We start from the raw sequence: 20,953 nt of genomic DNA, 5'->3' as shown, positions 1-20,953 counted from the left end.
GCCAAAAGCCTTACAGTGGTCAGCCAACCCTCCATGATCTGGCCTCTGTTACCTCTCTCATCTCATCTCTTCTCTTCTCTCCTCTCTTTCTCTGCTGCAGCCAGACTATCCTTCTTGCTGAGCCTCTAACACCCGGGAAATGCTTGCCTCAAGGTCCACTCACTTAACCATTTATTTATTACCTGCTTTCTGTATAGGTACTATATTAGGTTCTATAAAGGGTACAAAGAAAATGAGCAAGAACAGCTAAAATAGATAACAGTTATATAGCACTTTCTGTGTGTCTGGTACTCTTGTAAGTATGTTCATTTATTTGATCCCCAACCCTATGAGACAGGTCCTACTATTATCCCCAGTTTATAGATGGAGTGAGGAATAGAAAGGTTAAGTAACTTACCAGGGTTTGCAGTAAGTAGTGGGGCCAAGATTCAAAGCGAGGCCGCCTGGCTCCAGAATCTGCACACTTAACCACTCTTGCTAATACAGGTAACCTCGGGGCTCTCGAATTTACCTATCTCACACCTTCACAAATGCCAGTGTCTAGCACATGATTTGCCCCAAAAATGTAGTTTTTGTACTAACTGGAATACTCAGTGAAAAAGCTTTATGGCTGAGTGTGGTGGCTCACCCCTATAATCCCAGCACTTTAGGAGGCTGAGGCAGGAGGATCACTTGAGGCCAGGAGTTTGAGACCAGCCCGGGCAACATAGCAACACCACATCTCTACAAAAAATAGAAAAAATTAGCTGGGTGTGGTGGCGTGCACCTGTAGCCCCAGCTACTTGGGAGGCTGAGGCAGGAGGATCACTTGAGCCCAAGAGTTTGAGGCTGTGGTGAGCTATGATGACACCACTATACTACAGCCTGGGTGACAGAGCAAGACCTTGTCTCAAAAAAAAAAAAAAAAGCTTCCTGGCCAGTTTTTTAGAGACCCACTAGCTAAATTACTCGGTTCTTAACACAAGTCTCACTAGGGTACATTCATATTTGCACATCAGTATTATCACAGACTATTATGTCTTTTAGTTATACGTAAACAGTTGAAACTATGAATGTTAAATCTGCCGTGTCAAAGGTCTGTCACACCGTGAAGCTGAATATAAGTAAAGTTAACTTCATTGCTTTGTGATTTACTTCTCTGAAGACATTATGATTATAGGTTTGGTTATATAGTAAACAGACAAACCTTGTCCGGGAGCAGAACATCTTTTTATGTTAGGGCCTGTGCTTCTATCCACATAAAAAATTGGAATATAGTATCGCCCTTTTTTACCATTATCTTGATTGACAACTTGGTAATAAACTATTTTAAGTAAAGTTGTTTAGACGCTAACTGCTTTGATGAGATTCTCAATTCCTTATCTATTTAATCCCATGATATAGTACCTAAACTTGCAGATTGGCATCACAGATTTTTTATTTTTGTTTTTTAAAGAAATCCATGTGTCTGTACAAAAATCATCTCTCTTTCAGGAAAACATACTAAGAGAATCACATGTGGATGTTGGAATACAGAAAATCTGCTGGCTTTAGGTGGTGAAGATAAAATGATTACAGTTAGTAATCAAGAAGGTGACACGATAAGACAGGTAATATGGTAACATCTCTTTGGTCTGTTATATTCAAATTTTCCTCCAAAATAGTTTGTCTGTCAAACTAATCTATAAAATTTTAAAATCTCTAACATTGACTAACACATTCTTTGAATACCTGCTGGGCACACCGCACTGTGCTATATACTATAGAAGGAATATGAAATGTGGCTCTGTATTAGTCATCTATTGCTGCATAGCACATTACCTAAAAATGTAGCAGCTTAAAATGACATTTACAATTTCATAGGTTTTGTGAATGAAGAATCCAGATGCAGCTTATCTGAGTGCCTCTGCCTCAAGGTCTCTCTCAAGGCTGCAGTCATGTTGTTAGATAGGGCTGCAGTCTCATCTGAAGGCTTAACTAGGGGAAAATCTGCTTCCAGGCTGAATCACATGGTTGTTGACAGGATTCAACTCCTTACAGGTTGTTAGACTCAGGGCTTCAGTTTCTCTCTAGCTATTCACCAGAAGCCTTCCTCATTTCCTTGCCACATGGATGTCTCCATAGAGTGCCTCACAACATACCGTCTGGCAAGAGAATAAAGCAGTCATTCAAGACTTAAGCCAGAGTCTCTTCATAACCTAAATTAGAATCACTTTTGCCACATTTTGTCCTTCAGAAGTGAGTTACAAGGTCCACCCCACACTCAGAGGGGCAGAGAAGGGATTACACAGGCAAAAACCAGGTGGTAGGCTATCTTAGAGGCTACTGATCATAGGACTCTACTCTTAAGAAGACATTACTAATCATTATAAAACACATATGGCCTTATATGATTGTCAAATTTTGTGGTACAGCTTACAAATACTATAGCATTGGGAGTTGGAGGAGATCTGTGAAAACTGAATTGTGAATCTTTAAAAGATAGAAGGCTATCTGAATCAGTCGGTATAGGCCAAACTGCTGAAACAGAGAGACTCATAGGGGCTGTAAGGATACGATAGTTTGCGTGGTTCCCCCCAGCCCTCCGCCTTCTCATGTAACAATAGAGAGGTAGACAGGTCATCGAGGTACCTCTACTTCACAAAGTTGTACAGAGTCCTAGGTTCCTTCCATCCTCCAACTCTGCCGTTTTCTAGAGTGTTGTACTTTCATCCGCATGGTTGAAGTTAGTGTACCAGGATCACATCTGCATTTCAGCCCAGGGCGGGGAAAAGAGAAGTGGAATGTAAGAAATTTGTAATGCGTATGACTTGGAAGATGCATTTATTATTTCCATTCATATCATGTGACTAGCGTACAGTCACATGGTTGCCCTAACTTCTGCAAATGTAGTCTACCTGGATGATCGTGTGCCCTGCTAAAACTTGTTTTAGTAGATAATACAAAGCATTTAGCAGTCTCTGTCAGTCCAAGCAAAAGAGCATGAACAAAGATAAAAGGAAAAACTTACAGTTTGTTCATGGCTTGTTCAAGCCTGGCTTGATCAAAGGTATGGGCTTTGATCAAGAATCTATAGAAAATAGTGCTGACGAAGGAAGTTGGTTCCTGTATCTGGAAAGCTTTGAAAGTTAGGCAGAAGTAAGTCACTCTACCATTGTGAGCAGAACCCTGCATGATTAAAGTGGTTCTTAAGGAAGATTAATCTGGCATCATAAAAAATTGTTGGGGGGCCGGGCGCGGTGGCTCACGCCTGTAATCCTAGCTCTCTGGGAGGCCAAGGCGGGCGGATTGTTTGAGCTCAGGAGTTCGAAACCAGCCTGAGCAAGAGTGAGACCCCGCCTCTACTAAAATTAGAAAGAAATTAATCGGCCAACTAAAAATATATACAAAAAATTAGCCGGGCATGGTGGCGCATGCCTGTAGTCCCAGCTACTCAGGAGGCTGAGGCAGGAGGATCGCTTGAGCCCAGGAGTTTGAGGTTGCTGTGAGCTAGGCTGACGCCACGGCACTCACTCTAGCCCGGGCAAAAAGAGTGAGACTCTGTCTCAAAAAAAAAAAAAATTGTTGGGTATGACAATTCCTAGAAACTTTATACTTTCATGGGTTTTTTTGTTTGTTTTGGTTTTTTACCTAAGGAACTTGTAAAGCATTAGAAATCCTATACTTTTAATCACTCTATTTTCAATGTCTTTTAAAAATAGAATGGTAGATATACAGTACAAATGCTACTACTCCCCTCTCTTGAGTCCATATCAGACATCACCAATAGATACTGAATTTTTTCCCCTCCACCGAATCATCATATGGCATTAGAATATTTTTTCCACATAGCATCCCAGAAAATCACTACCAATCTGCCATTTTTTACCTACAAGACAGCTATTAATATTTCCTATTTCTAATCCTTAAGAAATCTGCTTCCAAAATTAGACATTCTACTTAAGTCATCATGTAGTAAGCAAAGCATACATTGTAAGTGTTGCTTCATTTGGTATTTTCTCTCAGTTGTTTTAATTTTGGTATTCTGCAGATCACTGCAGTGTTACTTGTATGGATTTATTTTTATTTATCCTGCGCAGGATTTGTCTTCCTGAATCTGAAAATTGCTGCCTTCTGTCAATTCAGGAAAATTCTTAGTCATTATTATCTCTTTGAATATTACCTCTTGTCTTTTCTATTCTGTTTATCTAGAGTATCTGTAATATATGTTGCACCTTCTCATGTCTCCTAATCTCTTGGTCATAGAGTCTATCTTTTGCCACTCTGCAACCTTTTGGATAATTTTCTCAGAGTAGTTTACATATTCTTTCTTCAAATTTGTCTAATTGTCTATCCCATTGAGTTTTTAAATTTTTATTTTCTTTTTAATTTTTATTTTCACTTATTTATTTTTTAGAGATAGGGTCTCACTCTGTCACCCAGGCTGGAGTGCAGTGGCACAAGCATAGCTCACTGCAGCCTTGAACTCCTGGGCTCATGTGCTCTTCCTGCCTCAGCCTCCTGAGTAGCTGGGACTACAGGTGCTCTCCGCTACACCTGGCTTTTTTTTTTTTTTGAGATGGACTCTCACTATGTTGCGCAGGCTTCTCTTGAATTCTTGGCCTCAAGCAATCCTCCCACCTCAGCCTCCCAAAGTACTGGGAGAGTTTATTTTAATGACTCTATTTTTTATTTTTAGAAAGTACTTTGTAGTTCTTTTAAAAATCTGCCCGAAATACTTGAATAGGTAGATCATACAAAAATATATAAAAGTGGTGCTCATACATATGGGAAAAAAGATCAAACTCATTCATAATTAAGGAACTACAAATTAAAGCCACACTAAAATACCATTTCTCACCTATCAGACTGGCAAAAATTATATATAATATGACAACATATTCTTTTGGTGAAACTGTAGATAAAATTGACATGCCCCTTCTGGAGGGAAACTTGAAAGCAGCTAACAAAACTATATATGCACTTACATTTCAACCCAGCAATACCGCTTTTTTAAGATTCTGCGCACCATATACACCTCTTACAATACAGAAGTACATATGCATTCAAAAAAAAGTCTGCCTGAGCTTTTTAAAAAAGTCTTTTCTCATATTTATGAGTCCTTTTATGTCTTTAATCATTTTTAAAGTATTTATCTTATATTTCTCTTTCATATAATTCTGTTTTAGATCTGCTGACTTCTGCTCTCAATGCATTATTTCTTTGTGAGTTTTGTAATTTTGAATTTTGAGCTCACCTCGAGCAGAATTTATCTGTGGAAATTGTTTTCAACCTTACTAGAAGCTCTGGATTTGTTTTTGTCAGACACTATAGGTATATTATGAGCCTGGATCTTTCCACATTTTATATTAAATCCTCACTTTGGGAGCTCCCAGACCATTCAAACATGTAAATTTAAACCTCATACTATACTGAAAATAGGAGGGGAGGTCTTCGATTAAATTCTTGAAATGAACTTTCTTTGTTTTTTCTGACCTAGAGCTCAAGCTAAGACAAATGGGCTTCCTTATTGTCTCCCCGTACTAGCTGCTCTGGATAGCTGTGTCATCAGTTACTGCACACACTGTGGTTTTAATTTTTATTTTTTTAGGGACAGGGTCTTGCTCTGTCGCCCAGGCTGGAATGCAGTGACATCATTATAGTTCATTGCAGCCTCAAACTCCTGGGCTCAAGTGATCCTCCTCCCTCAGCCTCCCAAGTGGCTAGGACTACAGGCACATGCCACCATGCCTGGCTAATTTATTTTTTATTTTACGTAGAGATGGAGTCTCACTATGTTGCCCAAACTGGTCTCAATATCCTGGCTTCAAGCAGTCCTCCTGCCTTGGCCTTCCAAAGCATTGGGATTACAGACATGAGCCACTACGCCTGCTCCACTCTGTGTTTTTAGTTTGATCTTTGTTGTGATAAACGCTGTAAATTCCCCTTTCCTTCTTTCAAGCTTTCTGTTTCTTTAATAGGATATGTGTTCTGTTTTATCCAGAATTGCTAGATATTTGTGGCAGTAGGATTTTTTTAGTTTAGTCCAACATTATTCAGAAATAAAAGCAAGTTACCTGTTTTATTAATATTCAGGATGAATTTGAATATTGGTTTTGTTCACAGTGATGATATTTTTACCCCTGTAGATATCAGTGAGATCAGAGCCAAGTAAAATGCAGTTTTCCATGATGAGGACAGAAGACCGAAACTCTGCTGCTGAAAGCACAGTAAGAATTCTAAATCAAATCCATGCCCAAATAATTTTGTAGAATATACTATTTCTTTTTCTCAGATGAAATTATGTTTGTTGTTTATTAAGCCAAGATAGGGCTCAGCCTTTTAGCCCTAAAATTTGTTTTCTCTGCTGCTGACGACTTGATACCACAGCAAATGAGAACAGCTTTCTGTTATAGCTGGTGTTGCTCTTTTTATTCTTGTGGGAGTAGAAAAAGTTAGGGTACCTTTAAGAACAGAAGTATTTATTTCTATATCATTTTTAAATTTTTACTGTATTAATGTGGTAAACAGAGCTCTCTGGAAGTTGTAGTTTTTGTTTCTTTAATACTTAGATGCATTTTCCCTGCCACATTTTAACCTCCTGAAATCCAGATGATTTTCACGAACAACATGAATATATTTAAGGAGGTAATATTTCTTTATCTCCTAAAAAGCTATGATTAAATTGATAGTGATTTACAGTTGATAGCATCTTAGGATCAAGGAAATATATCAAGACGTCACCTTAACGATCCCAAATAAGTAATACACTCTTTTCTCTCCCCAACACAATTACACCCTATACTGAGAATTACATTTAAATATTGATTTGCACAATCAATAGGGACACTAGTTTAGGCACACTGACCTGCAGGTGATGGAAACAGTGAGGGTATAAAAAACCAAGATAGATTATCTACAAGGGTATAGACCTATAATCCCAGATGGCTCAAAAGCAGAATGGCCTCTTAGAATGGAAGTCTCTTTATACTCTGAATATAAATTCATTTGCCATGGAACTTTTGGATTTACAATCTCATATGTGTAGTACTCTAATGAGAGAGTTTAAAAGGTTATTCCACAAAGGAATTTTAGCATATTTCAAAGGATATATTGAAGATATGTAAAGCCAAGGACCCTTACCAGGATATATATTAGTAAATGCTTTTTTTTTTAGTGAGTCACATTATTATACTAATTATAGCATTTAGCATATCTAAACTGAACTTATTTGCATAAATTAGGTTCAGCTATTGGATTTGCTTACTGGTCTTTTCATGAAATACTATGTAATTCATTTCACAATCTCCTAATCTTTTCTGGCAGATAAGTATGGTGCTTGGCAAGAGAAATTTGTGTCTTTTTAATCTGTATGATCCAGATAAGCCAACTGACTTGGAATTTCAGCAGCACTATGGCAACATTGTCTGCTATCGTTGGTATGTACGAAAAGCTCATTACAGAAGAACATCTGTGTGTTTTTACCTACTAATTATATTTAATTTTTGTCTGTAACATTTAATTTTATATATAACATTTTCTGAATTAGTATGTGAAATTATTTAGCATGTTATCTGACACAGAGTAGGCCCTTGATAAATTATATTCTATCTTGTAAGAATATATTCCTTCATTTTAAAGTACCTGTTATTTTATCTTATTGCCAAAAATAGTTAAACTCTTTTTTTTTTTTTTTTTTTTTTACCATATTGTCACCTTTGTTGCTGTAGGTGTGGTGATGGCTACATCGCAATTGGTTTTTCACGTGGAATTTTTGTGGTCATTTCTACTCATGTTCCAGAGGTTGGTCATGAGGTACTTCAAGGTCGTAACCATAGAGATAATCTAACTGGTATTGCAGTTTCACACACTCTTAACAAAGTTGCTACATGTGGAGATAACAGGTAAGTTATATTCACATATTTCTAAGAAAGTTTATATAAGGAACACTCAAGAGAATCAACCAGACTTTGGTGGCTAATATGAATCTGGCACTCATACTTTCTTGTACTCCTACAACATGTTTACAATTGAATTTTTTTCTTTTTTCTTTTTTTTTTTTTGAGACAAGATCTTGCTCTGTCACCTAGGCTGAAGTGCAGTGACATGATCATAGCTCACTGCAGCCTTAAACTCCTGGGCTCAAGCGATCCTCCTGCCTCAGCCTCCCATGTAACAGGACTACAGGTGCATGCCACCATACCCACCTAATTTTTAAATTTTTTTGTAGAGGCAGCATCTCACTATGTTGCCCAGGCTGGTCTCAAGCTCCTGGCGTCAACTGATCCTCTTGCCTTGACTTCCCAAAGTGCTGGGATTAACAGGTGTGAGCCACCACACCCTGCAATTAAAAATTTCTAAGGCTCCTTTACCACTCAGGTTATTCCTTTAACACTCAGGGAAAAAAAATGTATTAATAAAACGGAATATGCTTGAAAATCAATCTTAAACATAGGCAGTTGTGGGTAACATGGAGTAAGCACACTCCGCCCTGTGTCTCCCTCTGAATACAGCTATAAAACCTGGACAGAATGCCTAGAGCAGCTATTTAAGGACTCTGAAAAGTAAATAGTAGCAGGTAGATTGGAGAAGACAGAATTCAAAGTGCCACCAAACTAGCAGGGATTCTCCCATTTGTCCTCTGGTCTCAGCCAGACTCGGGGCAGCTTGAAACCTAGAAGTAGTCACCAGAGCACAGAGAGAGCTCTAAGGGAAGCTCTCTAGTTCTTGCTCAAGTTGCAGTTGGGGAAATCCTCTGATTTTCTTCTTCTTTTGTCTTTGTTCTCTCATGCCCCAGCCACCAAGTAACCTGACCATGGCAGTGGCAGTAACAGCAGTGGTACCAAGGACCCACAGGCACCTAAAGCACTTGATGGAGGGTAACCTTCTCTTGAATTAGATGTGGTCCCAAGAAGGTTGGGCAAACCCCTGTTGCTTATTTTTCTCTGTCCTCCCACTGCTTGGCCATAGGTACTGGTGCAGTTATGGGAAATACAAAGTGGAACAGAGTAACTAGAGCCCCAGCATTCCTGGAGGACCAAAAAGAGGAGTCGTGGGGAATCAGAAAGTACCAGGTTGACAAAAGAGAGGAAGGAACTCAGGAAAGTGAACCTGTAAAGATATTTATGAGCTCCCGGGTTCACCCCTAAGTTCATTTGTATAGACTTATCCTAAACATGTACCAAAGACTTTGAGAACTGAACTAAGGATTAGATAGCCTTAAGACCATAGCCCAGGTCTTATACTAGCCACTTAGTGGTCCACACAGGGACACATCTGAATACCACTGCAAAAGCTTTGAAAATGAAACTGATAGTGAAACCGTAAGCTACAAAAGGCTGCTTGAAACTTGTGCCCTGAACCCAACCAGGTTGATTGCCTGCTGAAACAAAAATATTAACCTCCTTTGGATTTAGATTAGACACAGTCTCATAACACAGTATCCAAAATATCACCCAAAATTACTCGGCATATGAAGAATCAGGACAATTTTAACTCACTTGGGAAATGGCAATCAAAAAACACCAACAGCAAGATGATGCAGATAGCAGGTGTTATAGAAATGCCCTGAGAGGAAAAGGCTTGAAACAAATGGAAAGATAAAAAGGCTCAGAAAAGAAACAGAACCAATAAAGAAGAACCAAATCGAAATTTTAGAACTGAAAAATGCAGTAACTACAGTGGACTTAATAGCAAATGGAGATAACAGAGTAAAGAGTCGGTGAAGTTGAAGATAGATCAATAGAAAATATCCAATCTGAACACAGAGGAAAAAAAGATTGAAAAAAATTAAGTCTCAGAGACCTATGGCACAATAACAGTTAAGTCTAACATTTGTGTCATCAGAATCCTAAAAATAATGGCTGGAAACTTCTTTATGGCAAAAGATATAAACCTACATATATATAAGTTCAGCAAATCCCAAAAAGGATAAACCCAAAGAAATCTAGGCTCACACACATCACAAACTGCTGAAAGATAAAGACAAAGAAGAAAACTTGAAAGCACCCAGAGAGCAACATTTGGAATGACAGTGGATTTCTCACCAGAAAGCATAGAGGCCAGAAGGAAGTGTCACAACGTTCTTGAAGTACAGAAATAAAAGCACTGTCAACTGAAATCCTATATCCAGTGAAAATACACATTAGTAATGAAGGTGAAATAAAAACATTCTCAGATGAAGGAAAGCGAAGAGAATTTCTTGCCAGCAGTCCCACTCTGAAAGAATTGCTGAATGCAGTTCTGCAGATAGAAGAGAACTGAGGACAGAAGGAAATTTGGGACATTAAGAATGAAGGAAGAGCAATAGAAATGGTAAATATCTGGCTATTTTTTCTTTTGATATCTCTAACATATATATGATGATTGAAAGCAAACGTTATAATGTCTAATAAGGTGTTCAGTGCATGAAAATGCAATACACAAGACAACTGCAGTATGAAGAAGGGGATAGGTTAAAAGGTTTTATATGTGATAAGACTTCTGCCTTCCACTTGAAATAGCAAATATTCTAAGTAGACTGAAAAATTAAATATGTATCTAGAGCAACCACTAAAAAACTATATAAAGTGATATATATAAAAGCCTAATAGATAAATTAAAATGAAATACTAAAAAATGTTCCAATAATCCAAATGAAGAAAAGAAAGGGAAAACAGACAAAAGACAGAGGGAACAAATGTAAAGCAAATAATAAAACAGTAGACTTAAATTCAAATGTATCAATAACTACATGAAATATAAATGACAAAATTATCAGAAACAGACTTTTAGAATGGATTTTTTTAAATGACCCTATTATGTGCTGTCTGTAAGAAACTCACTTCAAATATAATGATGTAACTAGGCCAGGTGCAGTGGTTCATGCCTGTAATACCAGCGCTTGCTCATTCAAGTGGAATGTAGGCTGAGGAAGGGAGGATAATGAGGTCAGGAGTTTATGACCAGCCTGAGCAACATAGTGAGACCCCATCTCTACAAAAGAAAAATTACCCAGGCATGGTGGTGCACACCTGTAGTCCTAGCTGCTTGGGAGGCTGAGGCAAGAGGATCAAGAGGATCACTTGAGCTCGGAAGTTTGAGAATGCAGTGGGCTATGATCACACCGTTGCACTCCAGCCTGGGCAACAGAGCAAAACCCTGGCTCAAAAATTAATTAATTAATTAATAAAGATGTAACTAAATAAAAGGATGGAAAAAGATAGACATAGAAATACTAATCAGAAGAAAGCTGGAGTGGCTATATTGATATCAGACAAAGTGGACTTCAGAGTAAAGAAAATTACCAGGGATAAAGAGGGATATTACATATTGACTAAAGGCTCAATTCACCAGGAAGATATACCAATTCTAAATATGCATGCACCTAACAAGAGTCCCAAAATGTAAAGTAAAAACTGACAGAATTGAAAGGAGAAATAGACAATTTAACAACAAAAGTTGGAGACTTCAGTATCCTACTTCCAATACAGTTGGCCCTCTGTATCTGTGGGTTCTGCATCCATGGATTCAGCCAACTGTGGATCAAAAATATTTGGGGAAAAACCAATAAAGAATAACACAAGTTTAAAAATACAGCATAACCATTTAAATAGCATTTGCCTTGTATTAGGTATCATACATAATGTAGAGGTGACTTCATCTACACAGGAGGATGTGTGTAGGTTATATGCAAATACTATGCCATTTTATATAAGGGACTTGAGCATCCATAGATTTTGGCATTCATGGGGGTGGGGAGAGTGCTCTGGAACCAACACCCTTCAGATACTTTGGGACAATTGTAATATATAGAACCAAGTAGGCAGAAGATCAACAAGAATATAAAAGACTTGGATGATACTATAAACCGACTAAACCTACCAGACATCTATACAACACTGCACCCAACAAAAACAAAACACACATTTTTTAAGTGCCCATGGAAGATACACCAAGATAGACTGTATCCTGGGCCATGAAAAAAACTTTAACAAATTTAAATCAAATCATACAAAATACATTTTCTGACCATAATGTAATCAAACCAGAAATCAATAACAGCAGGAAAATCTCTAAACACTTGAAAATTAAACAATGTATTTCTAAATAATTCATGGGTCATAGTCTCAAAGCAATTTTAAAATACATGGAACTGAATGAAAATGAAAATATTTCAAAATGTGGGAGTCAGCTAAAGCAGTGTTGAGAAAATTTATAGAAAAAAGGTCTCAAATCAATAATCTAACTTCCTACCTCAAGAAACTAGAAAAAAGAAAAAGCAAAATAAACCCAAAGTAGAAGGAAGAAAATAATAAAAAGCAGAAATTGATGAAATTGAAATAAGAAAATAGAAAAAATCAATTAAGCAAAAAACTGGTTTTTTGAAAAAAAATTGATAAACCTCTAACAAGACTGACAAAAATAAAAAGAATAGACATAAATCACCAATATCAGGAATGAGGCAGGTGTATCACTATAGAATCTCATGTGTATCACTATTGATCTGGAAGCCATTAAGAGAATAAGGGAATATTACAAACAACTTTATAGTCAGAAATTTGACAACTTAGAAGAAATGAACAATTCTTTGAAAACCATAAACTATCAAAACTCAACCCAAATGACAGATAATCTCAATTAGCACAATTAACCCTGTAACTATTAAAGAAATGGAATTAGTAATTTAAATGCTCCCAAAAACTAAATCTCTAGGCCCATATGGTTTCATTGAAGAGTTCTATCAAACATTCAAACATTTAAAAAATGATTAACACCAATTTTACAAAATCTGTTTCAGAAAATAAAAGAGGGAACACTTCTCAACTTTTTTTTTTACGGATATGTCTATTACCTTGATTGTCTCAATTTATAAAGTTAGTATTATTCTTATACTGAAACCAAAGACAGTATATAAAAGAAAAATACAGATCAGTCTCTTTCATGAACTTGGACATGAAAATTCCCAACAGAGTTTAGACTACTGAATCTAGCAATATGTAAAAGGAATTAAACCTCATGACCAAGTGTGATTTATTCCAGGTATGCAAGGCTAGTTTAACATTTAAAAATTAATGCAATCGATACCAAAAGCTAAAAAAGACAAACTATATGATCACATCAATTGATACAGAAATAGCATTTCAGAAAATCCTTTATGATAAAAACTCAGCAAATTAGGAATAGGGGATAATTACCTCAACCTGATAAAGAACAAGTACAAAAAACCTACAGGTAACATCATACTTAATAGTGAAAGACTGAATACTTGTCCCCTAATATTGGGAACAAGGCAAGTATATCTGCTCTCCCTAATCTTATTCAATCTAATGTTAGAAGTTCTAGCTACCACAGTAAGGCAAGAAAAAGAAAAACAGCACTCAGATTGGAAAAGAAGAATTAAAACTATGTCTATTTGCAGATGGCATGATTTTTTATGTAGGAAATCCCAAGGAATCTTACAAAAAAACTCCTACAACTAAAACTAGTAAGTGAGTTGAGCAAGGTTGCAAGATACAAGATCAACACCCAAAAATCACTCACATTACTCTACACTCACAATTAACATGTGAAAACAAAGACAATCCCATTTCCAATCACTCCAAAGAAAATGAAATACTTAGCTGTATGTCTAACAAAGCATGTACAGCGTTTATGCTGAAAAATTACAAAAGCTAATAAAAAAGATCAAATTAGACCCAAATAAATGGAGAGGCATGTTGTGTTCATAGATTGAAGGCTCAATACAGTAAGGATGTCAGTTCCCCCCAAGTTGATCTATAGTTTAATGAAATTCATATCAAAATCCCAGCATGGTTTTTTGTAGACATAGATGAACTTATTTTAAAATATATGGATAGGTACAGGTACTACAATAGCCAAAGCAATATTTAAAAAGAATAAAATGGGAGGAATCATTCTATCCAATATTAAAGCTTATTATGTAGGTACAGTCATCAAGACCATGTAATATTGGCACAGGGAGAGACATATAGGTCAATGGAACAGAATAGAGAAGGCAGAAATAAACCCACATAAATATGCCCAATTGGTTTTTGACAAAGGTGTGAAAGCAATTTAATGGTAGCAAGATAGCCTTTTCAACAAATGGTGCTGGAGCAACTGGACATCCACAAGCAAAAAAAAAAAATAAACCTCAACCCACACCTCACACCTTAATAAAAAATGAACTCAAAATGGATCAGGGGCTTAAATATAAAACTGTAATTTTTTAGATAAAAACATAGGAGAAAGTCTTCTGGATCCAGAGGTAGGCAAAGAGTTCTTAGACTAGAAACCAAAAAGTGTGATCTATAAAAAGAAAAATTGATAAATTAGATTTCATCAAAATTGAAAACTTTTGCTATGTGAAAGACTCCTTTAAAGAAGATGAAAAGCTGCAAAATGAGAGAAGATACTTGCAAACCACATATCCAACAAAGGACCAGTATCTATAATAGAATATATAAAGAACTCTCAAAACCCAATAGTATGTTCAGACATTTTACTTCTATATGTTATCTCCTCAATACTATGTTGATACCATTTTTAAATGTCAGTTATCTATTTACATATCGGTTTAAGCAATACAATAATAATAAATTCATGCATAGTTATCATTTTTTTTAAAAAAACCAGTAAAAAAAAGCAAACCATCCAATTAGAAAATGGATGAAAGATATTTCACAAAATAGGATATAAGGATGATAAATACAAGAAAAGATGTTTAACATGAGTAGCCATTAGAGAAATGCAAATTAAAATCACAATAAGATATCACTATCCATCTATTAGAATGGCTAAAATGAAAAATAGTGATAACACCAAATACTGGTGAGGATGAGAAGAAACTGGATTAGTCTTAAATTGCTGGTGGGAATGTATAGTGGTACAGCTACTCTGGAAGACAGTTTGTCAGTTTCTTAAATATTAATTACCATATGACCCAGCAGTTGTACTCTTGGCCATTTATCCCACAGAAATGAACACTGACTTTCACACAAAAACCTGTATATGAATGTTTATAGCACCTTTATTTGTAAAAGCCAAAGACTGGAAACAAATTCAGATGTCCTTCAAAGGGCGAATGGTTAAGGAAACTGAGATTAATGCATACCAGGGAATACTACTTAGCAGTAAAAAGGAGCAGCCTATTGATACATACACAATTTTGAATTTCCAGAGGACGATTATGCTGAGGGAAAAAAAACCAATCTCAAAAGGTTGCATACTTTATAATTCCATTTATATAATCTTAAAATTATGACAAAATGACAAAATTATAGAAACAGAATAGATTAGTTATTGCCAGGGGATAGAGATGGGCTGGGGTGGAGAGGAAGGAGGTGGTTGTTTATACAATAGGAGGCCAAGGCAGGAGGATCACTTGAGGCCAGGAGTTTGAGACCAGCCTGGGCAACATAGCGAGACCCCTATCTCTACAGAAAAAAAAAATTAGGTGGGTGTGGTGGTGTGCACCAATAGTCCTACCTACTCAGGAGCCTGGGACAGGAGGATTGTTTGAGCCCAGGAGTTGAAGGTTACAGTGAACTATGATCAGGCCATTGCACCTTAGCCTGGTTGACAGAGTGAGACCCTGTCTCCTAAAAAAAAAAACAAAAGCATCATGAGGGATCCTTGTGGTCGTGGAACTGTGTGTTGTCTGTATCCTGACTGTGGTTATAGGTCTAAGAAGTCTCGTGTGAGAAAATTGTGTAGATGGATGGACATGCTTGAAGCTCTGACTCGGGTGGGGCAAAGGCAATATACGTAACCTAAACATTTGTACCCCTGTAATATGCTAAAATAAAAAAAAATCAAAAAACAAGTTGTGTAGAACTAAGCACAAACCCTGAGTACAAGTAAAACTGGGGACATCTGAATGAGATTCATGGATCATATCAATGTCAATATCGTGATTGTGGTATTATACTAGAGTTTTTCAAGATGTTACCATTAGGGATAAAGAGTACACAGAGTCTCTCTATATCACTTCTTACAACTGCATGTGGATCTATAATTACCTCAAAATTAAAAGTTTAATTCAATGAAAACAATGAGGGAAAAAACGTAAGGGAAAAACACAAGGAGAGAATAAGAGGAGGGAGAAAAGGAGACAAGGAGAGGAGAAATGTTACCAGTGTCAGGTCCCAGCGTGTGCTGTACAGCTTTCATTTACGCTAACTTATTCTTCCCAAAAACCTTATGAAGTAATATTACGCCCCCATTTTTCAGAGCTTTCAACCTAGGCCTTCTGATTCTAATGCTCTTTCTGTATTATACCTTACTTCTTTTTATGTGAAAGAACTCTCGGCAGCGGAGAAGGGGAACACGTAAAGAAAAACCTGCATCATCATACGATAATTAGTACTGCTCAGGAGAATATTTCCTACTCAGACTTCTTCAGTACAGTTTTAACCTCCTCGTTCCCAAAGCTGTAGATCAGACAATTAAGCCAGGCAGTGACGCTGCACTCTCCCCCAATCCCTGCATGCACTAAAAAAACCCAGAAAAATTTAAAAGATAAAATATAATCAAATATAGAAATTCTACTATTTTCTTACCATAACTCAGTGGATCATCCTGTATACCCCATTTTGGAAACCACTGACCTATTCCATGGTTTGTAATTTTTTGTGAACTAAACCAATTTTACATAAAGTTCATATGTATTCAAAGTATATGTTTTTTATTTTTCAGCATTAAAATGTATGACTTGGCAGAATTAAAAGACGTATATGCTATAGTCAACCTGGATGATGAAAATAAAGGTATAGATTTTTCCGAAGCAGATTGATATTTTATTCCAATTACAGAGAGTAATGTGTTATTGTGTGATTGGCATTCATTGCAGGAGGAATAAAATTAACACCCTTCGCTAGAGTTCCCTAAATTAGTCTCCTTATTTTTTAGTAATTATGTTAAGTCAGTCTACTTGACTAGAAGGTTGTAAGTCCACTTTGATCCAGAGGTTTATAGTGAATTTTATCCTAATTTCAGTTGTAAAATATAAATTCTTATATATAGTCATGCCCCACATAACAACATTTTAGTCGATGTCGGACTGCATATACGATAGTGATCCTGTGAGATTGTACCATATTTTTACTGTACCTTTTCTACATTTAAATATGTTTAGGTACACAAATACATACATAATGCCTACAGTATTCAGTACAGTAACATGCTGTACAGGTCTGTAGCCTAGGAACAATAGGCTGTACCATACAGCTTAGGTGCGTAGTAAGCTATACCATCTAGGTTTCTGTAAGTACAACCATATGATGTTTGCACGATGAAATTGCCTAAGGCCAGATTTCTCAGAACACACTGCCTTTATTGACAGATGACAACTTTCCCTTTGAGTTATATTCAGTGCCCATATTCTTATGCCAGTCCATGGTGAATTTCCTAGTTTAAATAAAAACTACTTAGACTATTAATAGTAAAGAAAATATGTAAAGATTTGTATGCCTCTGGTAGCTCAAGTGAAAATATTTGCTGGCTTGCCTGCAACAGTATATCGTTTTTAAATAATCATTTATTTTGTGAATTATTTCAGGATTGGGTGCCATGTCCTGGACAGATGATGGTCAGCTACTGGCATTGTCTACCCAAAGAGGCTCACTTCACGTTTTCCTGACCAAACTTCCCATTCTCGGGGACGCCTGCAGCACAAGAATTGCATATCTTACCTCCCTCCTTGAAGTTACCGTAGCCAACCCTGTTGAAGGAGTATGAAGATGGTGTTGTTTTTCTTTTATTTATTAATAAAATCAAAACAGATGTGGCAATTGATTCACTACTGTTACTTTTCTATTTTATAGGAGCAACCAATCACAGTTTCTGTTGATGTGGAACCCAGCTTTGTAGCAGTAGGTCTTTATCATCTGGCTGTAGGAATGAATAATCGAGCTTGGTTTTATGTTGTTGGAGAGAACGGCAAGTCTAAATTCAGTTGTTGTATTCTTATCTATAATTTCTGTTATTATTTGGGAAACACTGGAAGTTTCTTTTAAGACCAAACCATTCACTGTTTTTTGTTCAGTCATGTCTTTCTTAGCCTAAGTGGTTTTGTGAATCTTTTAAAAATTTGCATAATTTTTAGAAAGGTTATTCTTTACCTTGTAGCGAAGACAGTATGGTATAGTGGGTAGAGTATGAGCTTCAGACAGCCTCTGGATTTAATTTCTCCTGCCTCTAGAAGCTAAGTGACTGTAGACAAATTACTTTACCCCTGTGAGCCTTACTGATCTCGCAAATGAGGGTACTTTTAATGGGTCATGAAAGAGATTAAATGAAATATTAAGAAAATGTGTGATCTCACTTTGCACAGTGGCTTTTTTTTTTTTTTTTGAGACAGAGTCTCACTGTGTTGCCCAGGCTAGAGTGCCGTGGCGTCATCCTAGCTCACAGCAACCTCGAACTCCTGGGCTCAAGTGATCCTTCTGCCTCAGCCTCCCAAGTAGCTGGGACTACAGGCATGTGCCACCATGCCCGGCTAATTTTTTCTATGTATTTTTAGTTGTCCAATTAATTTCTTTGTATTTTTAGTAGAGACGGGGTCTCACTCTTCCTCAGGCTGGTTTCGAACTTCTGAGCTCAAACAATCTGCCCGCCTCGGCCTCCCAGAGAGCTAGGATTACAGGTGTGAGCCACCGCGCCCGGCCTGCACAGTGGCTTTGTTAGGAACTCCTAAGCCTCATGGGAACTTGATACATGTCAGTTCTGTCTCCCTTTTCTCTAATTGTAGGTCAGATAACCTTAAGAATAAAACTGAGAATTAACTTATTAAACAGAAAACACCAGCCGGGCACGGTGGCTCACGCCTGTAATCCTAGCACTCTGGGAGGCCAAGATAGGAGGATTGCTTGAGCTCAGGAGTTCAAGACCAGCCTGAGCAAGAGCGAGACCCCCATCTCTACTAAAAATAGAAAAATTAGCCAGGTGTGGTGGCATGCATCTGTAGTCTCAGCTACTCAGGAGGCTGAGGCAGGAGGATCACCTGAGCCCAGGAGTTGGAGGTTGCAGTGAGCTATGATCATGCCACTGCACTCTAACCTGGATGACAGAACGAGACTCTATCTCAAAAACAAAAAAACACAGAAAACACCATTAAGCTTCTTGTCACTTAAGGTTTAATTCTTAGTTGTTTTGCATGTGATTTTATTTTCTATTACTTTGTTTCACGTGAGCCATTCTGAAATGCCTGAAGGCAAATTTATTTGGCAACTAAGATTTTCCTTAGAGTGGCTAAAATAAAATTTTAAGTTCAGAATATTTTTGCAAAGACACAACTTTTAGAAATATTTGCAAATATTTATATGGGCTACTTTTACCTATATTTTAATGTGTTGGTTTTTAAAAATTGCTACAGCTGTGAAAAAATTGAAAGATACGGAGTATCTGGGAACAGTAGCCAGTATTTGCCTTCATTCTGACTATGCTGCTGCACTTTTTGAAGGCAAAGTCCAATTACATTTGGTAAGTATAATTTTGATGTCCTGGAAACCTGCTAAGTTAAGCAATGATGATAAACAGTCTCATGTCTAATTATCAAGAACTTTGGTCAGGAAGCAAATATGTACAGACTAGCTAGAAAGCCAAGTATGGAAAAAGGATTAACAAAACTCTTCCCCTTCTATATGAGAAGTTCAATTGACTTTAGCTCTGTTCCCCCAAAACCTGATAAATGTTAATGGTGCTGCATACAACATTGTTTATAGTAAAAATGACCCTGTTGGTAAATCGCATCTAGAAGGAACTATAAATGAACTATAAAAACCTGATGGGAATGCCATACCTCTGGGATTCCTGGAATGTGCTGACTCATATTTGGGCAAGTATTGTGTAGAAATCCTCAAAACTATGCCTGTTGAGTTGCTCAAGAGATGTTAGCACCTGTGAAGATGGGGCTTCTAAACCAGGGCATCTCCCACATCTGTTTCTTGGCTCTTTGCATCTGGAAAGCCAAAGAGATTAGCAGCTAGACAGCTGCAGAGCCTGCAGCAAAGACTATTCGCACTAAAGAGGGATACCGAATGCTGCCTTGCTGGCAAGCTGTGGTTACCTTCTGACATCTTTCTAACTAAACTGGCTCTGCTAGTCTTGTGAGTCTGAATGTTTAGTTGAACTTAAGAAAAAGACACCCTTCTCCAGCTGTTGTATACCAGATTTACTCAAATAAATCTGTGAGCAATTATTATTCTTTACGTTTTAGATAGAAAGTGAAGTCTTGGATGCTCAAGAAGAACGTGAAACTCGACTTTTCCCAGCAATGGATGATACGTGCCGTATTTTATGTCATGCCTTAACTGGTGATTTCCTCATCTATGGTACAGATGTATGTATTGTCTTCTTTAATATAGAACATAGAGAATTTGTCATTTTTACATTGTTATCTTGGTCTTACTTCTTTTCCTACCAGTTTTTTTTTTCTATATTGAATCCAATACAATTAATGAAGTTATCTGTGATTTATTGTGTACATTCATGTGTCACTTAACAATGGGGATGCATTCTGAGGAATGTGTTGTAAGGCAGTTTCATCATTGTGTGAACATTATAGAGTATACCTATAGAAACCTGGACAGGTATTACCTACTATACACCTACACTGTATGGTATAGCTTATTGCTCCTAATCTGCAAAACCACACACAATGAGAAGTATCTGTGTATCTAAGCATAGAAAATGTGCAGTAAAAATGCAATATAAAAGATAAAAAATGGTACACCTGTATGGGGCACTTACCATGGAGTTTGTAGAACTAGAAATTGCTCTGTTGAGTCAGTGAGTGAATGATAAGTGAATGTGAATTCCTGTCATGTTACTGTAGATTAAAAGGCTTTATGAACACTGTACACTTAGGCTACACTAAATTTGTAAAAAAATACTTTTCTTTCTTCAGTAATAAATTAACCCCTGCTTCCTGGAACGTTTTTACTTTATAAACCTTTTGACACTTTTGTAATGACACTTAACTTAAAACACAAAGAGATTGTACACCTATACAAAA

The 20,953-nt window shown here is 37.0% G+C and overlaps 1 protein-coding gene across 1 annotated transcript in view; it reads left to right on the top strand.

The window, feature by feature from the left end:
• The window catches only part of WDR19 (WD repeat domain 19), a 71,722-nt gene that overhangs the window by 10,420 nt on the left and 40,349 nt on the right, over positions 1 to 20,953 (top strand). Inside the window, exons 6-14 of the mRNA XM_012644513.1 lie at positions 1,474 to 1,589; positions 6,108 to 6,188; positions 7,285 to 7,397; positions 7,689 to 7,862; positions 16,636 to 16,706; positions 17,498 to 17,670; positions 17,763 to 17,877; positions 19,313 to 19,419; positions 20,156 to 20,278. Of these exons, the coding sequence (XP_012499967.1) occupies positions 1,474 to 1,589; positions 6,108 to 6,188; positions 7,285 to 7,397; positions 7,689 to 7,862; positions 16,636 to 16,706; positions 17,498 to 17,670; positions 17,763 to 17,877; positions 19,313 to 19,419; positions 20,156 to 20,278 (1,073 nt within the window). The remainder of the gene's footprint in view (positions 1 to 1,473; positions 1,590 to 6,107; positions 6,189 to 7,284; positions 7,398 to 7,688; positions 7,863 to 16,635; positions 16,707 to 17,497; positions 17,671 to 17,762; positions 17,878 to 19,312; positions 19,420 to 20,155; positions 20,279 to 20,953) is intronic.

The sequence above is a fragment of the Propithecus coquereli genome, unplaced genomic scaffold (assembly GCF_000956105.1).
Source record: "Propithecus coquereli isolate 6110/MARCELLA unplaced genomic scaffold, Pcoq_1.0 Scaffold213, whole genome shotgun sequence".
Lineage (NCBI taxonomy): Eukaryota > Metazoa > Chordata > Mammalia > Primates > Indriidae > Propithecus > Propithecus coquereli.
This window is presented reverse-complemented; position numbering and strand designations above follow the sequence as displayed.